Source organism: Moschus berezovskii, chromosome X, assembly GCF_049115385.1.
Source record: "Moschus berezovskii isolate FMDL1 chromosome X, NW_MosBer_1.0, whole genome shotgun sequence".
NCBI classification, from domain to species: Eukaryota; Metazoa; Chordata; class Mammalia; order Artiodactyla; family Moschidae; genus Moschus; species Moschus berezovskii.
In genome coordinates, this window is record NC_142488.1 from 36435091 (window position 1) to 36455594 (window position 20504).

Here is a 20504-nt window from a genome sequence, read left to right on the forward strand (position 1 = left end):
CAGCCCACCAGGCTCCTCTGTCCCTGGGATTCTCCAGGCAAGAACACCGGAGTGGGTTGCCATTTCCTTCTCCAGTGCAGGAAAGTGAAAAGTGAAAGTGAAGTTGCTCAGTCGTGCCTGACTCTTAGCGACCCCATGGACTGCAGCCTACCAGGCTCCTCAATCCATGGGGTTTTCCAGGCAAGAGTACTGGAGTGGGTTGCCATTGCCTTCTCCGAACCCTCTTGTCTTCTTCAATCTGGATATTGGAGGGGAACAAGATGGTCTAATTGCCTTGAAATTGCTTGCAGATATTATGCCCAAAACTGCAGGAATTTTTCCAGCATTGTGTACAGGAAAATTGTGTACAGAACAGTAACCCAGGTGGTGGTAGTGGTAAAGAACTCCTGCCAGTGCAGGAGACATAAGAGATGTGAGTTCAATCCCTGGGTCATGAAGATTCCCCTGGAGAAGGAAATGGCAACCTACTCCAGTACTCTTGCCTGGAAAATCCCATGGACAGAGGAGCCTGATGGGCTACAGTCCATGGGGTCGCAGAGTTGGACATGACTGAAGTGACTTAGCAGTCAGGTACAGGAGAAACAGGCACTGGACTCACTACTGGGAAACCTCTCTATTTGAAAAAAAAAAAAATGTCGCTCAGTCGTGTCTGACTCTTTGTGACCCCATGGACTGTAGCCCACCAGGCTCCTTCATCCATGGGATTTTTCAGGCAAGAGTACTGGAGTGGGTTGCCATTTTCTTCCCCAGGGGATCTTCCCGACCCGGGGATCGAACCTGGGTCTCCCAGATTGTAGGCAGATGCTATACCATCTGAGCCACCAGGGAAGTGGTGAAATTGAAAGAATGCCCTTTCTATTTGAAAGGATGCCCTTTTCATCAAATCAAGAAATTTATGATTCAGGGTGAAGACTTCTCCAATTAGAATGGGACAGGTGGAGAAAATATTTATGATGAAAAATTTGAAGATGAAAGCTTCCATTATCAGCATAATGAGGGGGAATTACTGAGCCTGGCGAATGCAGGCTGCAAGACAAGCGATTCTCAGTTCTTTATCATGACAGTTCCGACTCCTCACTCATGGAAACACGTGGTGTTTGGGCAGGTGATGAAAGAATGGGTGTGGCAAGGATTTGGGAAAATGTGGGGATGAAAGGTGAAAAAACTGCCAAATTGTGCATTATTGCAGAATGCAGAGAATTGAAGGAAGGGGATGATTAGGGAATATTCCCCCAAGATAGCTCTGGTGACAGTCATCGAGATTTCTGAGGATGTAGATGTAGATTTAAAAGATGTAGATGAAATTTTATCAGTAACAGAAGACTTAAAAAACATTGGAAATTCTTTATTCAAATCCCAGAACTGAGATATGGCCATTAAAAAATATACACTGAAGTTTTAAGGTATGTGGAAGGCACGAAGGTTGCAACTGAGAAAGCACATGGATCAAAGCTACAGCCTGTTGCTTTAAAATGTGTGCTGAATATTGGAGCTTGCAAACTGAAGATGTCCACTGAAAATGTCTGATTGGCAGGGAGTGGTTGACAGTTGCTTGGAGGTCCTTGAAACAGATTTGGCAAACACCAAGGCACTGTACCATTGAGCCCAAAGGTGGCCAGGATTCAAAGAATATGATAAAGCATTGACTGACTATAAAAAAGCCTAGGAGATGGCACCAGAAGATAGAGTCATTCAGGCAGAATTGCTGGAAGTCAAACAAAAGATAAAGGCACAGAAAGATACGCTGCCCTGCAGCCTATGCAGAAATGTTTCATAAGGAATTCAGTTTTGGTTAAGTATTGAGAGAGTCAGTTCCTCAGTCAGTTCAGTTCAGTTCAGTCGCTCAGTCGTGTCCAACTCTCTGTGACCCCATGAATCACAGCACGCCAGGCCTCCCTGTCCATCACCAACTCCTGGAGTTTATTCAAACTCATGTCCATCGAGTCGGTGATGCCATCCAGCCATCTCATTCTCTGTCGTCCCCATCGCCTCCCACCCCCAATCCCTCCTAGCATGAGATTCTTTTCCAGTGAGTCAACTCGTCGCATGAGGTGGCCATCTCTGTCGTCCCCGTCTCCTCCCACCCCCAATCCCTCCTAGCATGAGATTCTTTTCCAGTGAGTCAACTCGTCGCATGATGTGGCCAAAGTATTGCAGTTTCAGCTTTAGCATCAGTCCTTCCAATGAACACCCAGGATTGATCTCCTCTAGAATGGACTGGTTGGATCTCCTTGCAGTCCAAGGGACTCTCAAGAGTCTTCTCCAACACCACAGTTCAAAAGCATCAATTCTTCGGCGATCAGCTTTCTTCACAGTCCAACTCTCACATCCATACATGACCACGGGAAAAACCATAGCCTTGACTAGACGGACCCTGGTAGGCAAAGTAATGTCTCTGCTTTTTAATATGCTATCTAGGTTGGTCATAACTTTCCATCCAAGGAGGAAGCGTCTTTTAATTTCATGGCTGCAATCAGCATCCGCAGTGATTTTGGAGCCCCCCAAAATAAAGTCTGACACTGCTTCCACTGTTTCCCCATCTATTTCCCATGAAGTGATGAGACCAGATGCCATGATCTTTGTCTTCTGAATGTTGAGCTTCAAGCCAACCTTTTCACTCTCCTCTTTCACTTTCATCAAGAGTCTTTTGAGTTCCTCTTCACTTTCTGCCATAAGGGTGGTGTCATCTGCATATCTGAGGTTATTGATATTTCTCCCAGCAATCATGATTTCAGCTTGTGCTTCTTGCAGCCCAGCGTTCCTCATGATGTACTCTGCATATAAGTTAAATAAACAGGGTGACAGTATACAACCTTGACGCATACCTTTTCCTAATTGGAACCACTCTGTTGTTCCATGTCCAGTTCTAACTGTTGCTTCCTGACCTGCATACAGGTTTCTCAACAGGCAGGTCAGGTGGTCTGGTATTCCCATCTCTTTCAGAATGTTCCACAGTTTATTGTGATCCACACAGTCAAAGGCTTTGGCATGGTCAATGAAGCAGAAATAGATGTTTTTCTGGAACTCTCTTGCTTTCTCCATGATCCAGCAGATGTTAGCAATTTGATCTCTCGTTCCTCTGCCTTTTCTAAAACCTGCCTAAACATCTGGAAGTTCACGGTTCACATATTGTTGAAGCCTGGCTTCCAAAATGCAGTTCAGTTAATTTAAGTCGCTCAGTCCTGTCCGACTCTTTGCGACCCCATGAATCATAGCACGCCAGGCCTCCCTGTCCATCACTAACTCCTGGAGTTCACTCAAACTTATGTCCATCGAGTCGGTGATGCCATCTAGCCATCTCATTCTCTGGCGTCCCTGTCTCCTCCCACCCCCAATCCCTCCTAGCATCAGACTCTTTTCTACTGAGTCAACTCGTCGCATGAGGTGGCCAAAGTATTGGAGTTTCAGCTTGAGCATCAGTCCTTCCAAAATGCAGTACTTGGATGCAATCTTAAAAATGACAGAATGATTTCTGTTCGTTTCCAAGGCAAACCATTCAATATTACAGTAATCCAAGTCTATGCCCCAACCAGTAATGCTGAAGAAGCCAAAGTTGAACGGTTCTATGAAGACCTACAAGTCCTTTTAGAACTAACACCAAGAAAAGATGTCCCTTTCACTATAGGGGACTGGGATGCAAAAGTAGGAAGTCAAAAAACACCTGGATCATCAGAGAAATGCAAATCAAAACCACAATGAGATACCATTTCACACCAGTCAGAATGGCTGCTATCCAAAAGTCTCAGTTCAGTTCAGTTCAGTCGCTCAGTCGTGTCCGACTCTCCGCGACCCCATGAATCACAGCACGCCAGGCCTCCCTGTCCATCACCAACTCCCGGAGTTCACTCAAACTCATGTCCATCGAGTCGGTGATGCCATCCAGCCATCTCATTCTCCGTCGTCCCCTTCTCCTCCCGCCCCCAACCTTTCCCAGCATCAGAGTCTTTTCCAGTGAGTCAACTCGTCGCATGAGGTGGCCAAAGTATTGCAGTTTCAGCTTTAGCATCAGTCCCTCCAATGAACATCCAGGATTGATCTCCTCTAGAATGGACTGGTTGGATCTCCTTGCAGTATAAGGGACTCTCAAGAGTCTTCTCCAACACCACAGTTCAAAAGCATCGATTCTTCGGCGATCAGCCTTCTTCACAGTCCAACTCTCACATCCATACGTGACCACGGGAAAAACCATTGCCTTGACTAGACGGACCTTGGTTGGCAAAGTAATGTCTCTGCTTTTTAATATACTATCAAGGTTGGTCATAACTTTCCTTCCAAGGAGCAAGCGTCTTTTAATTTCATGGCTGCAATCAGCATCTGCAGTGATTTTGGAGCCCAAAAAAACGAAGTCTGACACTGTTTCCACTGTTTTTCCATCTATTTCCCATGAAGTGATGGGACCAGATGCCATGATCTTTGTTTTCTGAATGTTGAGCTTCAAGCCAACCTTTTCACTCTCCTCTTTCACTTTCATCAAGCGTCTTTTGAGTTCCTCTTCACTTTCTGCCATAAGGGTAGTGTCATCTGCATATCTAAGGTTATTGATATTTCTCCCGGCAATCTTGATTCCAGCTTGTGCTTCTTCCAGCCCAGCGTTCCTCATGATGTACTCTGCATATAAGTTAAATAAGCAAGGTGACAATATACAACCTTGACGTACACCTTTTCCTATTTGGAACCAGTCTGTTGTTCCATGTCCAGTTCTAACAGTTGCTTCCTGACCTGCATACAGGTTTCTCAAGAGGCAGGTCAGGTGGTCTGGTATTCCCATCTCTTTCAGAATGTTCCACAGTTTATTGTGATTGACACAGTCAAAGGCTTTGGCATAGTCAATGAAGCAGAAATAGATGTTTTTCTGAAACTCTCTTGCTTTCTCCATGATCCAGCGGATGTTGGCAATTTGATCTCTGGTGCCTCTGCCTTTTCTAAAACCTGCTTGAACATCTGGGAGTTCACGGTTTATATACTGCTGAAGCCTGGCTTGGAGAATTTTGAGCATGACTTTACTAGCGTGTGAGATGAGTGCAATTGTGCGGTAGTTTGAGCATTCTTTGGCATTGCCTTTCTTTGGGATTGGAATGAAGACTGACCTCTTCCAGTCCTGTGGCCACTGCTGAGTTTTCCAAATCTGCTGGCATATTGAGTGCAGCACTTTCACAGCATCATCTTTCAAGACTTGAAATAGCTCCACTGGAATTCCATCACCTCCACTAGCTTTGTTCGTAGTGATGCTTTCTAAGGCCCACTTGACTTCACATTCCAAGATGTCTGGCTCTGGAGAGGGTGTGGAGAGAAGGGAACCCTCTTACACTGTTGGTGGGAATGCAAACTAGTACAGCCACTATGGAGAACAGTGTGGAGATTCCTCAGAAAACTGGAAATAGAACTGCCATATGATCCAGCGATCGCACTCCTGGGCATACACACCGAGGAAACCAGAATTGAAAGAGACACATGTACTCCAATGTTCATTGCAGCACTGTTTATAATAGCCAGGACATGGAAGCAACCTAGATGTCCATCTGCAGATGAATGGATAAGAAAGCTTTGGTACATATACACAATGGAGTATTTCTCAGCCATCAAAAAGAATGCATTTGAATCAGTTTTAATGAGGTGGATGAAATTGGAGCCAATTATACAGAGTGAAGTAAGCCAGAAAGAAGAACATCAATACTGTATATTAACGCATATATATGGAATTTAGAAAAATGGTAACCTGAACACTGTATAAGAGACTGCAAAAGAGACATAGGCATTTAGAACAGTCTTTGGGACTCTGTGGGAGAGGGTGAAGGTGGAATGATTGGGGAGAATGGAATTGTAGCATGTATATTATCATAAGTGACCAGTCCAGGTTCGACGCATAAATTTTCCTCTGTTCAAAAAAAAAAAAAAAAAAAGAGTACTGGAGTGGCTTGCCATTGTATAATCTTATTCAAAAACACTATCCTCCATTACAGTTGTGTATGTGTGTGTATGTTTGTAGATGCATAGATAAAAGTCTGTAAAATACGCTCCACATTTGCTAACTGCTGTTATCAGCAAGGAGGGAGGCATGGTGTGTATATTTGGGGAAGGGATTGGGATATTTGAGGGGAGCTTTTGTTATCATACTGTACACATGTTGTATTTATTGGCATTTAAAAAATAAAACATTTTTCTGTAAAAAAAAAAAAAAAAAAAGAAACACCTGGAGTAACAGGCAAATTTGGCCTTGGAGCACGGAATGAAGCAGGGCAAAGGCTAATCGAGTTTTGCCAAGAGAACGCACTGGTCATAGCAAACACCCTCTTCCAACAACACAAGAGAAGACTCTACACATGGACATCACCAGATGGTCAACACCGAAATCAGATTGATTATATTCTTTGCAGCCAAAGATGGAGAAGCTCTATACAGTTAGCAAAAACAAGACCAGGAGCTGACTGTGGCTCAGATTATGAACTCCTTATTGCCAAATTCAGACTTAAATTGAAGAAAGTAGGGAAAACCACTAGGCCATTCAGATATGACCTAAATCAAATCCCTTATGATTATACAGTGGAAGTAAGAAATAGATTTAAGGGTCTAGATCTGATAGATAGAGTGCCTGATGAACTATGGATGGAGGTTCGTGACATTGTACAGCAGACAGGGACCAAGACCATCCCCATGGAAAAGAAATGCAAAAAAGCAAAATGGCTGTCTGAGGAGGCCTTACAAATAGCTGTGAAAAGAAGAGAAGCGAAAAGCAAAGGAGAAAAGGAAAGATATAAGCATCTGAATGCAGAGTTCCAAAGAATAGCAAGGAGAGATAAGAAAGCCTTCCTCAGCGATCAATGCAAAGAAATGGAGGAAAACAACAGAATAGGAAAAACAAGAGATCTCTTCAAAAAAATTAGAGATTCCAAGGGAACATTTCATGCAAAGATGGGCTCGATAAAGGACAGAAATGGTATGGACCTAACAGAAGCAGAAGATATTAAGAAGAGGTGGCAAGAATACACAGAAGAACTGTACAAAAAAGATCTTCACGATGAAGATAATCACGATGACATGATCAGTCATCTGGAGCCAGACATCTTGGAATGTGAAGTCAAGTGGGCCTTAGAGAGCATCACTATGAACAAAGCTAGTGGAGGTGATGGACTTCCAGTTGAGCTATTTCAAATCCTGAAAGATGATGCTGTGAAAGTGCTGCACTCAATATGCCAGCACATTTGGAAAACTCAGCAGTGGCCACAGGACTGGAAAAGGTCAGTCTTCATTCCAATCCCAAAGAAAGGCAATGCCAAAGAATGTTCAAACTACCGCACAATTGCACTCATCTCACAGGCTAATAAAGTCATGCTCAAAATTCTCCAAGCCAGGCTTCAGTCAGTTCCTAGGCCAGCTGATAAGAAGTCCTGAGGAGGAGAAAGGGGTCTGGAATTCTCAAGGAGGAGAAAAGGACAAAGGGTTTTTTCCTTTAAGCCCAGAGCAGATGATTACAGGACAAAACAACTCATCTTGCTCAAGGATGTTTCCCCTTAAACTCTGTATCAATGATTATATAACAACAGTGTATCCTGCTTGAGGATATGTTTCTCCCTTTTGAGAACCTTCTGACTAATCCTATCATTTAAAAATGTTTATTATGGGAGTAGCTCTGGTAAGATCTTTCTATTGTTAGTTCTAATCCTGTTATCTTAAAATGTATGAGGAGGCCTTACAAATAGCTGTGAAAAGAAGAGAAGCGAAAAGCAAAGGAGAAAAGGAAAGAAGCATCTGAAGGCAGAGTTCCAAAGAATAGCTAGGAGAGATAAGAAAGCCTGGAAAAGGTCAGTCTTCATTTCAATCCCAAAGAAAGGGAATGCCAAAGAATGTTCAAACTACCACTACTGCACAATCGCACTCATCTCACAGGCTAGTAAAGTCATGCTCAAAATTCTCCAAGCCAGGCTTCAGCAATATGTGAACCGTGAACTTCCAGATGTTCAAGCAGGTTTTAGAAAGGGCAGTGGCACCAGAGATCAAATTGCCAACATCCGCTGGATCATGGAGAAAGCAAGAGAGTTCCAGAAAAACATCTATTTCTGCTTCATTGACTATGCCAAAGCCTTTGACTGTGTGGATCACAATAAACTGTGGAACATTCTGAAAGAGATGGGAATACCAGACCACCTGACCTGCCTCTTGAGAAACCTGTATGCAGGTCAGGAAGCAACAGTTAGAACTGGACATGGAACAACAGACTGGTTCCAAATAGGAAAAGGAGTACGTCAAGGCTGTATATTGTCACCCTGTTTATTTAACTTATATGCAGAGTATATCATGAGGAACGCTGGGCTGGAAGAAGCACAAGCTGGAATCAAGATTGCTGGGAGAAATATCAATAATCTCAGATATGCAGATGACACCACCCTTATGGCAGAAAGTGAAGAGGAACTCAAAAGACTCTTGATGAAAGTGAAAGAGGAGAGTGAAAAATTTGGCTTGAAGCTCAACATTCAGAAAACGAAGATCATGGCATCTGGTCCCATCACTTCATGGGAAATAGATGGGGAAACATTGGAAACAGTGTCAGACTTTATTTTTGGGCTCCAAAATCACTGCAGATGCTGATTGCAGCCATGAAATTAAAAGATGCTTACTCCTTGGAAGGAAAGTTATGACCAACCTAGATAGCATATTAAAAAGCAGAGACATTATTTTGCCAACCAAGATCCATCTAGTCAAGGCTATGGTTTTTTCCGTGGTCATGTATGGATGTGAGAGCTGGACTGTGAAGAAAGCTGATCGCCGAAGAATTGATGCTTTTGAACTGTGGTGCTGGAGAAGACTCTTGAGAGTTCCTTGGACTGCGAGGAGAGCCAACCAGTCCATTCTAAAGGAGATCAATCCTGGGTGTTCATTGGAAGGACTGATACTGAAGCTGTAACTCCAATACTTTGGCCACGTCATGTGACGAGTTGACTCAGTGGAAAAGAGTCTGATGCTTGGAGGGATTGGGGGTGGGAGGAGACGGGGACGACGGAGAATGAGATTGCTGGAAGGCATCACCGACTCTGTGGACATGAGTTTGAGTGAACTCCAGGAGTTGGTGATGGACAGGGAGGCCTGGCGTGCTGTGATTCATGGGGTCGCAAAGAGTGGGACAGGAATGAGCGACTGAACTGAACTGAACTGGTAAGATCTTTCTATTGTTAGTTCTAATCCTGTTATCTTAAAATGTATATCCTGGGAGTGGGTCTGATAAGACATTTATAACCTTGAGACATTCTTTTGATTTACTGCAATAACCAATCAAAAAATTATATAACCCTTGCTAAGACTAGCAAGGAGGGCACTCTCTGTTCCCCTCTGATGTCTATGTCAGAAGCTTTCTGTTTCTTTTCATACTTTAATAAAACTCTGCTACACAAAAGCTCTTGATTGATCAAGCCTGGTCCCTGGTCCCAAAGCTAAATCATCTTTGGAGATCACGAATCTGACACCTTTCACCTTAAGTTATCAGTATGCATTGAATTACTTAAGCAAATAAATAATAAGGGGAATAATAATATAGGGAATAAGAAAATTTAAGGGTTTTGTCTATTATGTATGATCCTTAATGTGTTTGCTTTGATGCTTCAGTTCCCCACTGTTTCAGTTCAGTCCGAGAGTCATGTCTGACTCTTGGTGACACCATGAACTGCAGCACACCAGGCCTCCCTGTCCATCACCAACTCCCGGAGCTTACTCAAACTCATGTCCGCTGAGTCAGTGATGCCATCCAACCATCTCATCCTCTGTCGTCCCCTTCTCCTCCCGCCTTCAGTCTTTCCCAGCATCAGGGTCTTTTCCATTAAGTCAGTTCTTCACATCAGGTAGCCAAAGTATTGGAGTTTCAGCTTCAGCATCAGTCCTTCAGGACTGATTGCCTTTATGATGGACTGGTTGGATCTCCTTGCTGTCCAAGGGACTCTCAAGAGTCTTCTCCAACACCACAGTTCAAAAGCATTAATTCTTCGGTGCTCAGTTTTCTTTATAGTCCAACTCTCACAACCATACATGACTACTGACAGTCTACAAATAACTGACAGGGATTCAGTCTTAATAAACCAGCACTACAAAAGGGGGAAAGAAAAAGACACGTAACAAATGCTGTTGAGGACATACAGAAAAGGGAAAGCTTATGTACTGATAATCATGATGGTTTGATCACTCACCTAGAGCCAGACATCCTGGAATGTGAAGCCAAGTGGGCCTTAGGAACCATCACTAGAAAACAAAGCTAGTGGAGGTGATGGAATTCCAGCTGAACTATTTCAAATCCTAAAAGATGATGCTGTGAAAGTGCTGTACTCAATATACCAGCAAATTTGGAAAACTCAGCAGTGGCCACAGGACTGGAAAAGGTCAGTTTTCATTCCAATTCCAAAGAAAGGCAATGCCCAAGAAAATTCTCAAACTACTGAACAATTGTACTCATCTCACACACTAGCAAAGTAGTGCTCAAAATTCTCCAAGCCAGGCTTCAACAGTACGTGAACTTCCAGATGTTCAATCTGGATTTAGAAAAGGCAGAGGAACCAGTGAACAAATTGCCAACATCTGTTTGATCATCAAAAAAGCAAGAGAGTTCCAAGAAAAACATCTACTTCTGTTTTATTGACTATGCCAAAGCCTTTGACTGTGTGGATCACAACAAACTGTGGAAAATTCTTCAAGAGATAGGAATACCAGACCACCTGACCTGCCTCCTGAGAAATCTGTATGCAGGTCAGGAAGAAACAGAACTGGACATGGAATGACAGGTTCCAAATCGGGAAAGGTGTACATCAAGGCTATATAGTGTCACCTTGCTTATTTAACATATGCAGAGTACATCATGAGAAATGCTGGGCTGGATGAAGTACAAGCTGGAATCAAGACTGTGGGGAGAAATATCAATAACCTCAGATATGCAGATGACATCACCCTTATGGCAGAAAGCGAAGAAGAACTAAAGAGCCTCTTAATGAAAGTGAAAGAGGAGAGTGGAAAATGGCTTAAAACTGAGCATTCAGAAAACTAAGATCATGGCACCTGGTCCCATCAGTTCATGGCAAGTAGATGGGGAAACAACGGAAACAGTGACAGACTTTATTTTGGGGGGCTCCAAAATCACTGAAGATAGTAACTGTAGCCATGAAATTAAAAGCTGCTTGCTCCTTGGAAGAAAAGTTATGACCAACCTAGACAGCATATTAAAAAGCAGAGACATTACTTTGCCAACAAAGGTCCATGTAGTCAAAGCTTTGGTTTTTCCAGTAGTCATGTGTGGATGTGAGAGTTGGACTATAAAGAAAACTGAGCACTGAAGAATTGATGCTTTTGAACTGTGGTGTTGGAGAAGACTCTTGAGAGTCCCTTGGACAGCAATGAGATCCAACCAGTCCATCACAAAGGCAATCAGTCCTGAATATTCATTGGAAGGACTGATGCTGAAGCTGAAACTCCAATACTTTGGCCACCTGATGCGAAGAACTGACTCATTGGAAAAGACCCTGATGCTGGGAAAGACTGAAGGCGGGAGGAGAAGGGGATGACAGAGGATGAGATGTTTGGATGGTATCACTGACTCAATGGACATGAGTTTGAGTAAACTCTGGGAGTTGGCGATGGACAGGGAGGCCTGGCGTGCTGCAGTCCACAGGCTGTCAAAGAGTTGGACACGACCGAGCAACTAAACTGAACTGATGTACTGTTGGTTGGGATGTAAATGGGTGCAGCCACTAGGGCAAACAGTAAGGCTGTTCCTCAAAAAAATTAAAAACGGAACTACCATATGATCCAGCAATTCTACTTCTGCATATTTATCAAAAGAAAAACACTAACTTGAACAGATATAAGCACCCCCATGTTCTCTGCAGCATTATTTACAATAGTCAAGCTATGGAAACAACCTCAATGTTCCCTGATGGATAAATGGATGAAGAAAATGTAATATATAAAATGCAATATTTGTTCTTGTTGTTTAGTCACTAAGGCTAAGACACTAAGTTGTCTGACTCTTTTGACTCCCACATGGACTATAGCTTGCCAGACTCCTCTGTCCATAGGATTCTCCAGGCAAGAATACTGGAGTGGATTGCCATTTCCTTCTTCAGGGGATCTTCCCAACCCAGGGATCGAACCACGTCTTCTGCATTGGCAGGGAGATTCTTTACCACTGAGCCACCAGGGAAGCCCCAATAAATGTTCACTGAAATGCAAAACAAATGAGACCAGGGGAAATACCAGGCTAAGAAGGTGCATTTTATTTTTGATTGATCATTTGGAAAGGCTGCTCCTCTTTGATTTGATTTAGTTGGACAGTCACAAATAAAAAAGATCTGTAGGTCCTTAGCAGATGGCATTCTCACTGAGTAAGCACAACTTGGCAGCTGGAATGAGGCTGCCCTTTTTATGTGAGAAGTTCACTACCCAGACCGAGGAAGTGTATCTCTGCTGCCACAAAAAGGAATGAACTCTTGCCATTTGCAATGTGGATGTTCCTTGAGGGCATTATGTTAAGTAAGTCAAAGAGAAAAAGATAAATATCATATGATCTCTCTTACATGTGGAATCTTAAAAACCCAAAGAACTAAAACAAACTGAGCTCATGAATATAGAGAACAGATTGTTTTCCAAAAGTGGGGGCTGGGGGTTGGGCAAAATGCGTGAAGGTGGTCAAAAGGTACAAATTTCTAGTAATAAAATGAAAAAATTATGGGGATATAATATACAGCTTGGTGACTCTAGTTAATGAAACTATACTGTATATTTGAGAGTATCTAGGGGAGTGGATCCTGAAATGTCTTATCACAAGAAAATCATTTTTAGTAACTGTATGGTGATGGATGTTAAATGGACTACTGTTATGATCATTTTGCAGTATATACAAATATTGAGTCATTATGTTATCCACCTGAAACTAGTATGTTAGATGTCCATCATACCTCTTTTTTTTTTTAAAAAAGAAAACGTTCCAGTCCTCTGAGCTGGTCCTTGGCAAGAACCATGACCTGCTCAACCACATGCCAGGAAGTCTCATCAGTAGCGGCAGTGGCAATAAAGAGACAAAAAGGTAATTTAAGATGAATGATGACTAAATGGGAGAAAGAAAGTTTAAATTCCTTAGGTATGAGAACACCAAGTTTTTATTATAGTTCCACTGAAATATCTCTGTATGGGATGATAGAAGTGGTAGAAGAGTGTAAAAAGAAGGTAGAAATATACATTTTTATTATTCTAACAATCACATAAGCCAATCAAACCTTTCTTTGAAGGCTCTGCTTAAAATGCCAATGTAAATATGTTGGAAGGGGGAGGTCACATATCAATACCTTGATATCAAGTGTCCTAACCAACTAGTTGATTAGTAACTTAGCAAGTACCTGAAGGAGCGGGCTAGACTAGGGCAGGGGTCAGCAAACATTTTGTGTACAGGGCCAGAGAGTAAAGATTGTAGGTTCCACGGGGCTGGCTGGTCTCTGTTCTAATGGTGCCACTAGAGGCTATTCCATGGTGCCACTGTGATGCTAAAGCAGCCATAAAGAATGCACAAATGAGCAAGCCTTGGCTGCGCATCAATACAATTTTACTTACAAATGCCATAGTTTGCCCAACAGAGAAAAATCAAGTTGTTTGTCTTTTTTATTTTTCCATGGAAATAAGAAGAGGTCAGGAAATGTCTAGTTATGGAATAGAGCCTGCAAGGCCAGTTCCCCACATGATGGAGTATTGTGGCCTTGTGTTACCCCAAGAGCAAGCCCCTAGCTGGGACAAGGGTACACCAGGTGGAGGTCAGGTGGCAGGGATTGGAAGTAAAGAGATAAATTAGGTTCCTATCAAGGGAGCCCCAAACTTTTTAGAGTTCATGGGAAGTCCAAGTACACATGGAGAAAAAACAGTTTTATTATTCAATGTCTTAAAGCTGAAAAGTTAAATTGTAACCTTTGATTAAACCAAGATTAATCACGGGACTCTGAGACCCCATGAACCAAGAGCCTGCCAGACTCTTCTGTCCATGGGATTCTCTAGGCAAGGATGCTGGAGTGGGTTGCCATTTCCTTTTCCAGGGGATCTTCCCAACCCAGGGACTGAACCCGCGTCTCTTGTGTCTCCTGCATTGGCAGGCGGATTCTTTACCACTAGCGCTACCTGGGTGAAACATTCCTCCCAAAATATGCGCCACCACATCTATGACACAGCATAGCATCCCACCTCTTCAATCAGATTGGCCACTCTTATTGACAACATGATTCAGGACAAAAATCAAGCAAGTTCTAATTCAATCCTTTCAGTTTCTGGCTTTTTTTCCCTCCCCAAAGACATTGGTTGCCTCATTTTGTAGCTACAAAACTTACACAGCTAAGAAGGCACATTTCCTAGAAGAGCCATCCCCCCAACTCTGAAGTTCTTCGGAGTCACCTGGAGGTCTTGCTAACAGGTAGTTTCTGATCCAGTGTGTGTTGAGAATTTGCATTCCTAACAAGCTCCCAGGCTGACACAGCTAGTCCATGGACCACGGCTCAGAGAACTGCTTTTCTGAAAGATGCTCACCCCCCTCTGAAGAGCTGTGGGAGCTGGGGAGGCTCCCTGTGGTGGCATGTGGGGCCTAAGGGCCCCTGGACTCTTCTCAGTTCTTGAGTCAGCCTTCTGGGTAAACTACAGATAGATGGCCTCCCTCCCAGGCATACACCTGCGGGTTCAGCAAAGACAATTTGTTCTTTAGCTGAACCTGGACAATATGTCAGTTAGGCTTATTAGTGAAGACAAACAAACCTCATTATTTGGAAAACAACTGTGTTAGCTCTGGGGTATCAATGCTAATCAGGTTATAGCCCAGACCCAGAAATGCATGGTGGGAGTTCTGAAGTGCCAGTTCCTAAAGTTCCCGGGAAATGGATTAAGAACTGAATCTAGCCTTTGCTTTTTAATGAAATGGTCAGGCCCTTCCTGTTCAGAGGTCTCCCTCCTGCCTCGGCCCTGCTGCCAGGACTCACCTGCAGCATCCCCAGCTGCAGCCGGTAGAGGAGGTTTCGGGCTGTGGGGGTGGACACAATGAACAGTCTCCTTTTCTCATAAAACTGATCCAAAAGTGCAGCTGCTGTTCTCACGCCGACATTGACATTCATGGCTGTAATCAGAAACAGTCAGGTAGGTCAGAAACCCTCTACTGCTTCTGGCTCAATACATACAGCCTGTGATGAGACACAGAAACATATGTGTAAGAAGTAAACCCCAAGAGAAGTCTTCAGTTTATTCAGGAGGTGGTCCCAAAAAGCACTCAGTTGGGGAGTGGGGACACGGGTTAGTTTCCTCTTGCTTGTGGTCAACGCATCACCACAAACCTAGTGGCTTAACACACTTTCTCTTACAATTCTGGCAGTGCGAAGTTTGGAACAGGTTTCACTGGGGTCAAGTCAAGGCTGCTGGCAGGTCTGTGCCCCCTCCCCCACCGCCCCCAACCCACATGCCCTGGGGGAACATCTGTTTCCTTGCCTTTTTCCAGAATCTAGAGGCCGCCTGCATTCCTTGGCTCCTAGCCTTTCCTCCACCTTCAAAGCCAGCAGCATAGCAGCTTCCAACCTCACTCCTCTCTGAGAGCAGTTCCACCTCTCTCTTATTAAGGATGCTTGGGATTCCAGTGAGCCCACCTGGATAATACACTGCTTTTCCCCTTCTCAAAATCCTTAATTTATAACTTCAAAGTCCCTTTGGCTACGTAAGGTAATACATTCACAGGTTCTGGGTATTACAATGTGAATATGTTTGCAGGGCACTGGAGGTGAGGGGCATTACTCTCCTACCCCAGGAAATAAGACAGGGAAGGAAAGAGGGATGGTCTTTGTATTTTAATGAAATCTAAGAGCCTCAGGCATTTAGCTGTTGGTGTATGTATCTGTGTGTGTGTCTCTATCTAAGCTAATTCTGAGTGGCTAAGATTAAAGGGAAAGCATAAAGATGAGAAAGTACTAGGAAATGAGAAAAAGTGGAGTACAGAAATAGAAGCCATGTCCAGAATTTTCTGGCTAGTCCAAATGTCACACTATGATCGCTTCAGTTCAGTTCAGTTCAGTTCAGTCGCTCAGTCGTGTCCGACTCTCCGCGACCCCATGAATCACAGCACGCCAGGCCTCCCTGTCCATCACCAACTCCCGGAGTACACTCAAACTCATGTCCACAGAGTCGGTGATGCCATCCAGCCATCTCATTCTCCGTCGTCCCCTTCTCCTCCCGCCCCCAACCTTTCCCAGCATCAGAGTCTTTTCCAGTGAGTCAACTCGTCGCATGAGGTGGCCAAAGTATTGCAGTTTCAGCTTTAGCATCAGTCCCTCCAATGAACATCCAGGATTGATCTCCTTTAGAATGGACTGGTTGGATCTCCTTGCAGTATAAGGGACTCTCAAGAGTCTTCTCCAACACCACAGTTCAAAAGCATCGATTCTTCGGCGATCAGCTTTCTTCACAGTCCAACTCTCACATCCATACATGACCACGGGAAAAACCATTGCCTTGACTAGACGGACCTTGGTCGGCAAAGTAATGTCTCTGCTTTTTAATATACTATCAAGGTTGGTCATAACTTTCCTGCCAAGGAGCAAGCGTCTTTTAATTTCATGGCTGCAATCAGCATCTGCAGTGATTTTGGAGCCCAAAAAAACAAAGTCTGACACTGTTTCCATTGTTTTTCCATCTATTTCCCATGAAGTGATGGGACCAGATGCCATGATCTTTGTTTTCTGAATGTTGAGCTTCAAGCCAACCTTTTCACTCTCCTCTTTCACTTTCATCAAGAGGCTTTTGAGTTCCTCTTCACTTTCTGCCATAAGGGTGGTGTCATCTGCATATCTGAGGTTATTGATATTTCTCCCAGCAATCTTGATTCCAGCTTGTGCTTCTTCCAGCCCAGCGTTCCTCATGATGTACTCTGCATATAAGTTAAATAAGCAAGGTGACAATATACAACCTTGACGTACACCTTTTCCTATCTGGAACCAGTCTGTTGTTCCATGACCGGTTCTAACTGTTGCTTCCTGACCTGCATACAGGTTTCTCAAGAGGCAGGTCAGGTGGTCTGGGATTCCCATCTCTTTCAGAATGTTCCACAGTTTATTGTGATCCACACAGTCAAAGGCTTTGGCATAGTCAATGAAGCAGAAATAGATGTTTTTCTGGAACTCTCTTGCTTTCTCCATGATCCAGCGGATGTTGGCAATTTGATCTCTGGTGCCTCTGCCTTTTCTAAAACCTGCTTGAACATCTGGGAGTTCACGGTTTACATACTGCTGAAGCCTGGCTTGGAGAATTTTGAGCATGACTTTACTAGCGTGTGAGATGAGTGCAATTGTGCGGTAGTTTGAGCATTCTTTGGCATTGCCTTTCTTTGGGATTGGAATGAAGACTGACCTCTTCCAGTCCTGTGGCCACTGCTGAGTTTTCCAAATCTGCTGGCATATTGAGTGCAGCACTTTCACAGCATCATCTTTCAAGACTTGAAATAGCTCAACTGGAATTCCATCACCTCCACTAGCTTTGTTCGTAGTGATGCTTTCTAAGGCCCACTTGACTTCACATTCCAAGATGTCTGGCTCTAGGTCAGTGATCACATTATCGTGACTATCTTGGTCGGGAAGATCTTTTTTGTACAGTTCTTCTGTGTATTCCTGCCACCTCGTCTTAATATCTTCTGCTTCTGTTAGGTCCATACCATTTCTGTCCTTTATCGAGCCCATCTTTGCATGAAATGTTCCCTTGGAATCTCTAATTTTCTTGAAGAGGTCTCTTGTTTTTCCTATTCTGTTGTTTTCCTCTATTTCTTTGCATTGATCACTGAGGAAGGCTTTCTTATCTCTCCTTGCTATTCTTTGGAACTCTGCATTCAGATCGCTACCCAGCCCAATTTTTCTTCCTCAGTAATAACAGATGACAGGTATTGAAAGTTTTAGTTTCGTTATTGTTGCTGTTATCCAGGCTAAAATACTGGAGTGGGTTGCTATTCTCTTCTCCAGGGATCTTCCCAACCCTGGGGCCATATGCCAAGCCTTATTCAATTCCACTGTTCAATAGATGACCTCACTTCATCCTTTCAACAGCTCCAGGAGAAGGTAGAGTATTTGCTTCCTCATTTAACATTAGGAGGAAAGATCCTGAAGGTCCAAGATCTGCGGAACTTTCCAGCTAGTGCTGCAAAGCAGGGGCTCTATCATCTGTACATAGTAGCGTACTGGCTTTGAAGAGAGGAACAAGGGTACAGATGTTTTTTTTTTGTTTGGGTTACACGAGGTTTTAGTGGTGGCAAACGACTCCTCATTGTGGCATGTGGGATCTAGTTCCCTGATCAGGGATCTAACCCTGGCACCCTGTATTGGGAGTGCAGAGTCTTAGCCATTGGACTGCCAGGGAGGTCCCAAGGGTGCTGCTGCTGCTGCTGTTGCTAAGTCACTTCAGTCATGTCCGACTCTGTGTTACCCCATAGACGGAAGCCCACCAGGCTCCCCCATCCCTGGGATTCTCCAGGCAAGAACACTGGAGTGGGTTGCCATTTCCTTCTCCAATGTGTGAAAGCAAAAAGTGAAAGTGAAGTCACTCAGTCGTGTCCGACCCTTAGCGACCCCACGGACTGCAGCCTACCAGCCTCCTCCATCCATGGGATTTTCTAGGCAATAGTACTGGAGTGGCTTGCCATTGCCTTCTGCTAATTCATAATGCCACTGATTTATAATGAACCCTGGGCTCCTACTCCAGCTTCCTCCTTAGAGGATATGCCAGAGAATCAGCAGATGAGCAGAGGTAAAGGAAGAGAGTGGGCAAGATGGGCTGCCCAGTTATTGGAGGACTGTTTTCACCCAACAGATGAAGATGGCTGGCGCTGAATCCTTCAAAGTATATAGAACAAAAGCCTCCCTGTCCTGGAAACCGGAACCAAAGGGGCTTCAGGGTCTGCTGCTGGCTGGAGAGAGAGCTGCCCTCATACCTGTGCAGGTGGGCTCAGTGCCAGACCAAGCCAGGTTGGACTGACATACTCGGGCAGAGCTCCCCTGGAGCTCGAAGCCTCCAACGCAGGAGAATTCACACACGGCCCCATAATTATCACCGTCACTGGAGCACTTCATGTAGCCGTTCTCCGGGGCATGGAGCTTGCCGCAGCGTCTCACTGTGTGGGACACAAGCCCAGAGGGTGCTCAGTGCTGAGTGCTACCCCCACAAAAAGTAAGCAGGGAAGAGGAGGAGTTAGAAACACCAGCTTCTAAACTGGGCAGGTGTGTAGGGAGGGTCAGGTGTAGCTATCTGCCAGTGGGTAAGCCTTGGGAGGGTCACTGTTCAAACCAACAAGACCACTGAGATGAACTGATTCAGCTCCCTGTGGTCTAGATGAGGAGGTTGAACCCAGAAGAGGAAGGAGTAAAGATGGCTAGTTATTAGCTACCCAAACCATGAAGCTCAAAGTAAACCTTAAAAACCTTTTTTTCACAAAGGTTCTGGAATACCAAGAACACAGTCGGCTGGTGGGCTACCTAAGGAGCTCTTAACCTCCTTCATAGAAGGACTTATATAAGCTTTGGCTGGTCACTGAAGCCCAGGAGTGGAAAAGCTATTAAATACTATTGTTCTGGGACAGCCAGCGATGGGCTCATGTGAGACGAGCTTACTGCTCTCTTGGACTCCTTCAATCATCTGCCAGCATTCGACCTCATCCGGATTTGAATTGTGAAATTTAGGCAGTGAGGTGGCACCCTTCCCCTAATCTCATGATCAGAGGCAAATCCAGAGCTGGCAAGTCTCCCTCTGACAATGGGCACTCACAGAAGGTTCTAGCTTGAGTCTCTGCTTCCCTTTGTTCTTAAAAAGAGAGAGAAAATAAAGCCAAGAAGCAGTCATCTTACCTCTTACTTTAACTCGAAATTTGCAAGTGCCCTTGTTCTCGGCTCTGTCATAGACCGTGTACTGGATCTTGTGGTCTCCTTCTGGAAAATGCGAGCCTGGGGGTGGGCCTTTTAGAATAACACTTAAAGGGGGAAAAAAATCAGAAACACCAAAGATGATCGTTGTAGGCCCTAACAACAATCGGGCCATGATGGCCTAAGGATCAAAGAGGACCATCATGGGTGTTTGTTGAGCACCCATTCTGTTCAAGATACAGAGACTCCAAGGGACTGCCATTAGGCCAGTTTTACTAGTTGAATTCTCAAGGAAGAGAATTTCCTGAGCTTTACTCTGTTTTGGAAATGCAGTTTGAGACCAGAAAATGGAAGTCACCAGTTCCTGGGAAGATCAGACTGGTTTTTCTTGTTGGGATGTAGAACAGAGGATGGGAGACACTGAGAACCCAGAGCCCAAGTCTTCCTTCCTTTGGTCCAAGGGAGACCTGAAGTGCCACCCAACTGGGAGGATGAGGGAATTTTCTTTGAGGGAAATCATTTGAGAGGGTAGTCCCAGCAGTCACTGGCAATTTGGGCCTGCAGGGGGCGCTAGAACTTTCTTTGCTTTTTCTATCTCAGTGGAGACCTTTCCTGAGCAAAATGCAAATTCAC

General features: G+C 44.2%; 1 protein-coding gene and 1 pseudogene across 2 annotated transcripts in view; one reads left to right on the forward strand and one right to left on the reverse strand.

The window, feature by feature from the left end:
- The window catches only part of SRPX (sushi repeat containing protein X-linked), a 174094-nt gene that overhangs the window by 66249 nt on the left and 87341 nt on the right, over positions 1-20504 (reverse strand). For both annotated transcript variants that reach the window (XM_055437991.2, XM_055437990.2), the window contains 3 exons: positions 19857-19978; positions 18947-19126; positions 14973-15106 (listed from right to left, as the gene is read on the reverse strand). In XM_055437991.2, coding sequence (XP_055293966.2) covers positions 14973-15106; positions 18947-19126; positions 19857-19978 — 436 coding nt within the window. The remainder of the gene's footprint in view (positions 1-14972; positions 15107-18946; positions 19127-19856; positions 19979-20504) is intronic.
- On the forward strand, positions 167-1796 carry LOC148773264 (peptidyl-prolyl cis-trans isomerase D pseudogene; annotated as a pseudogene).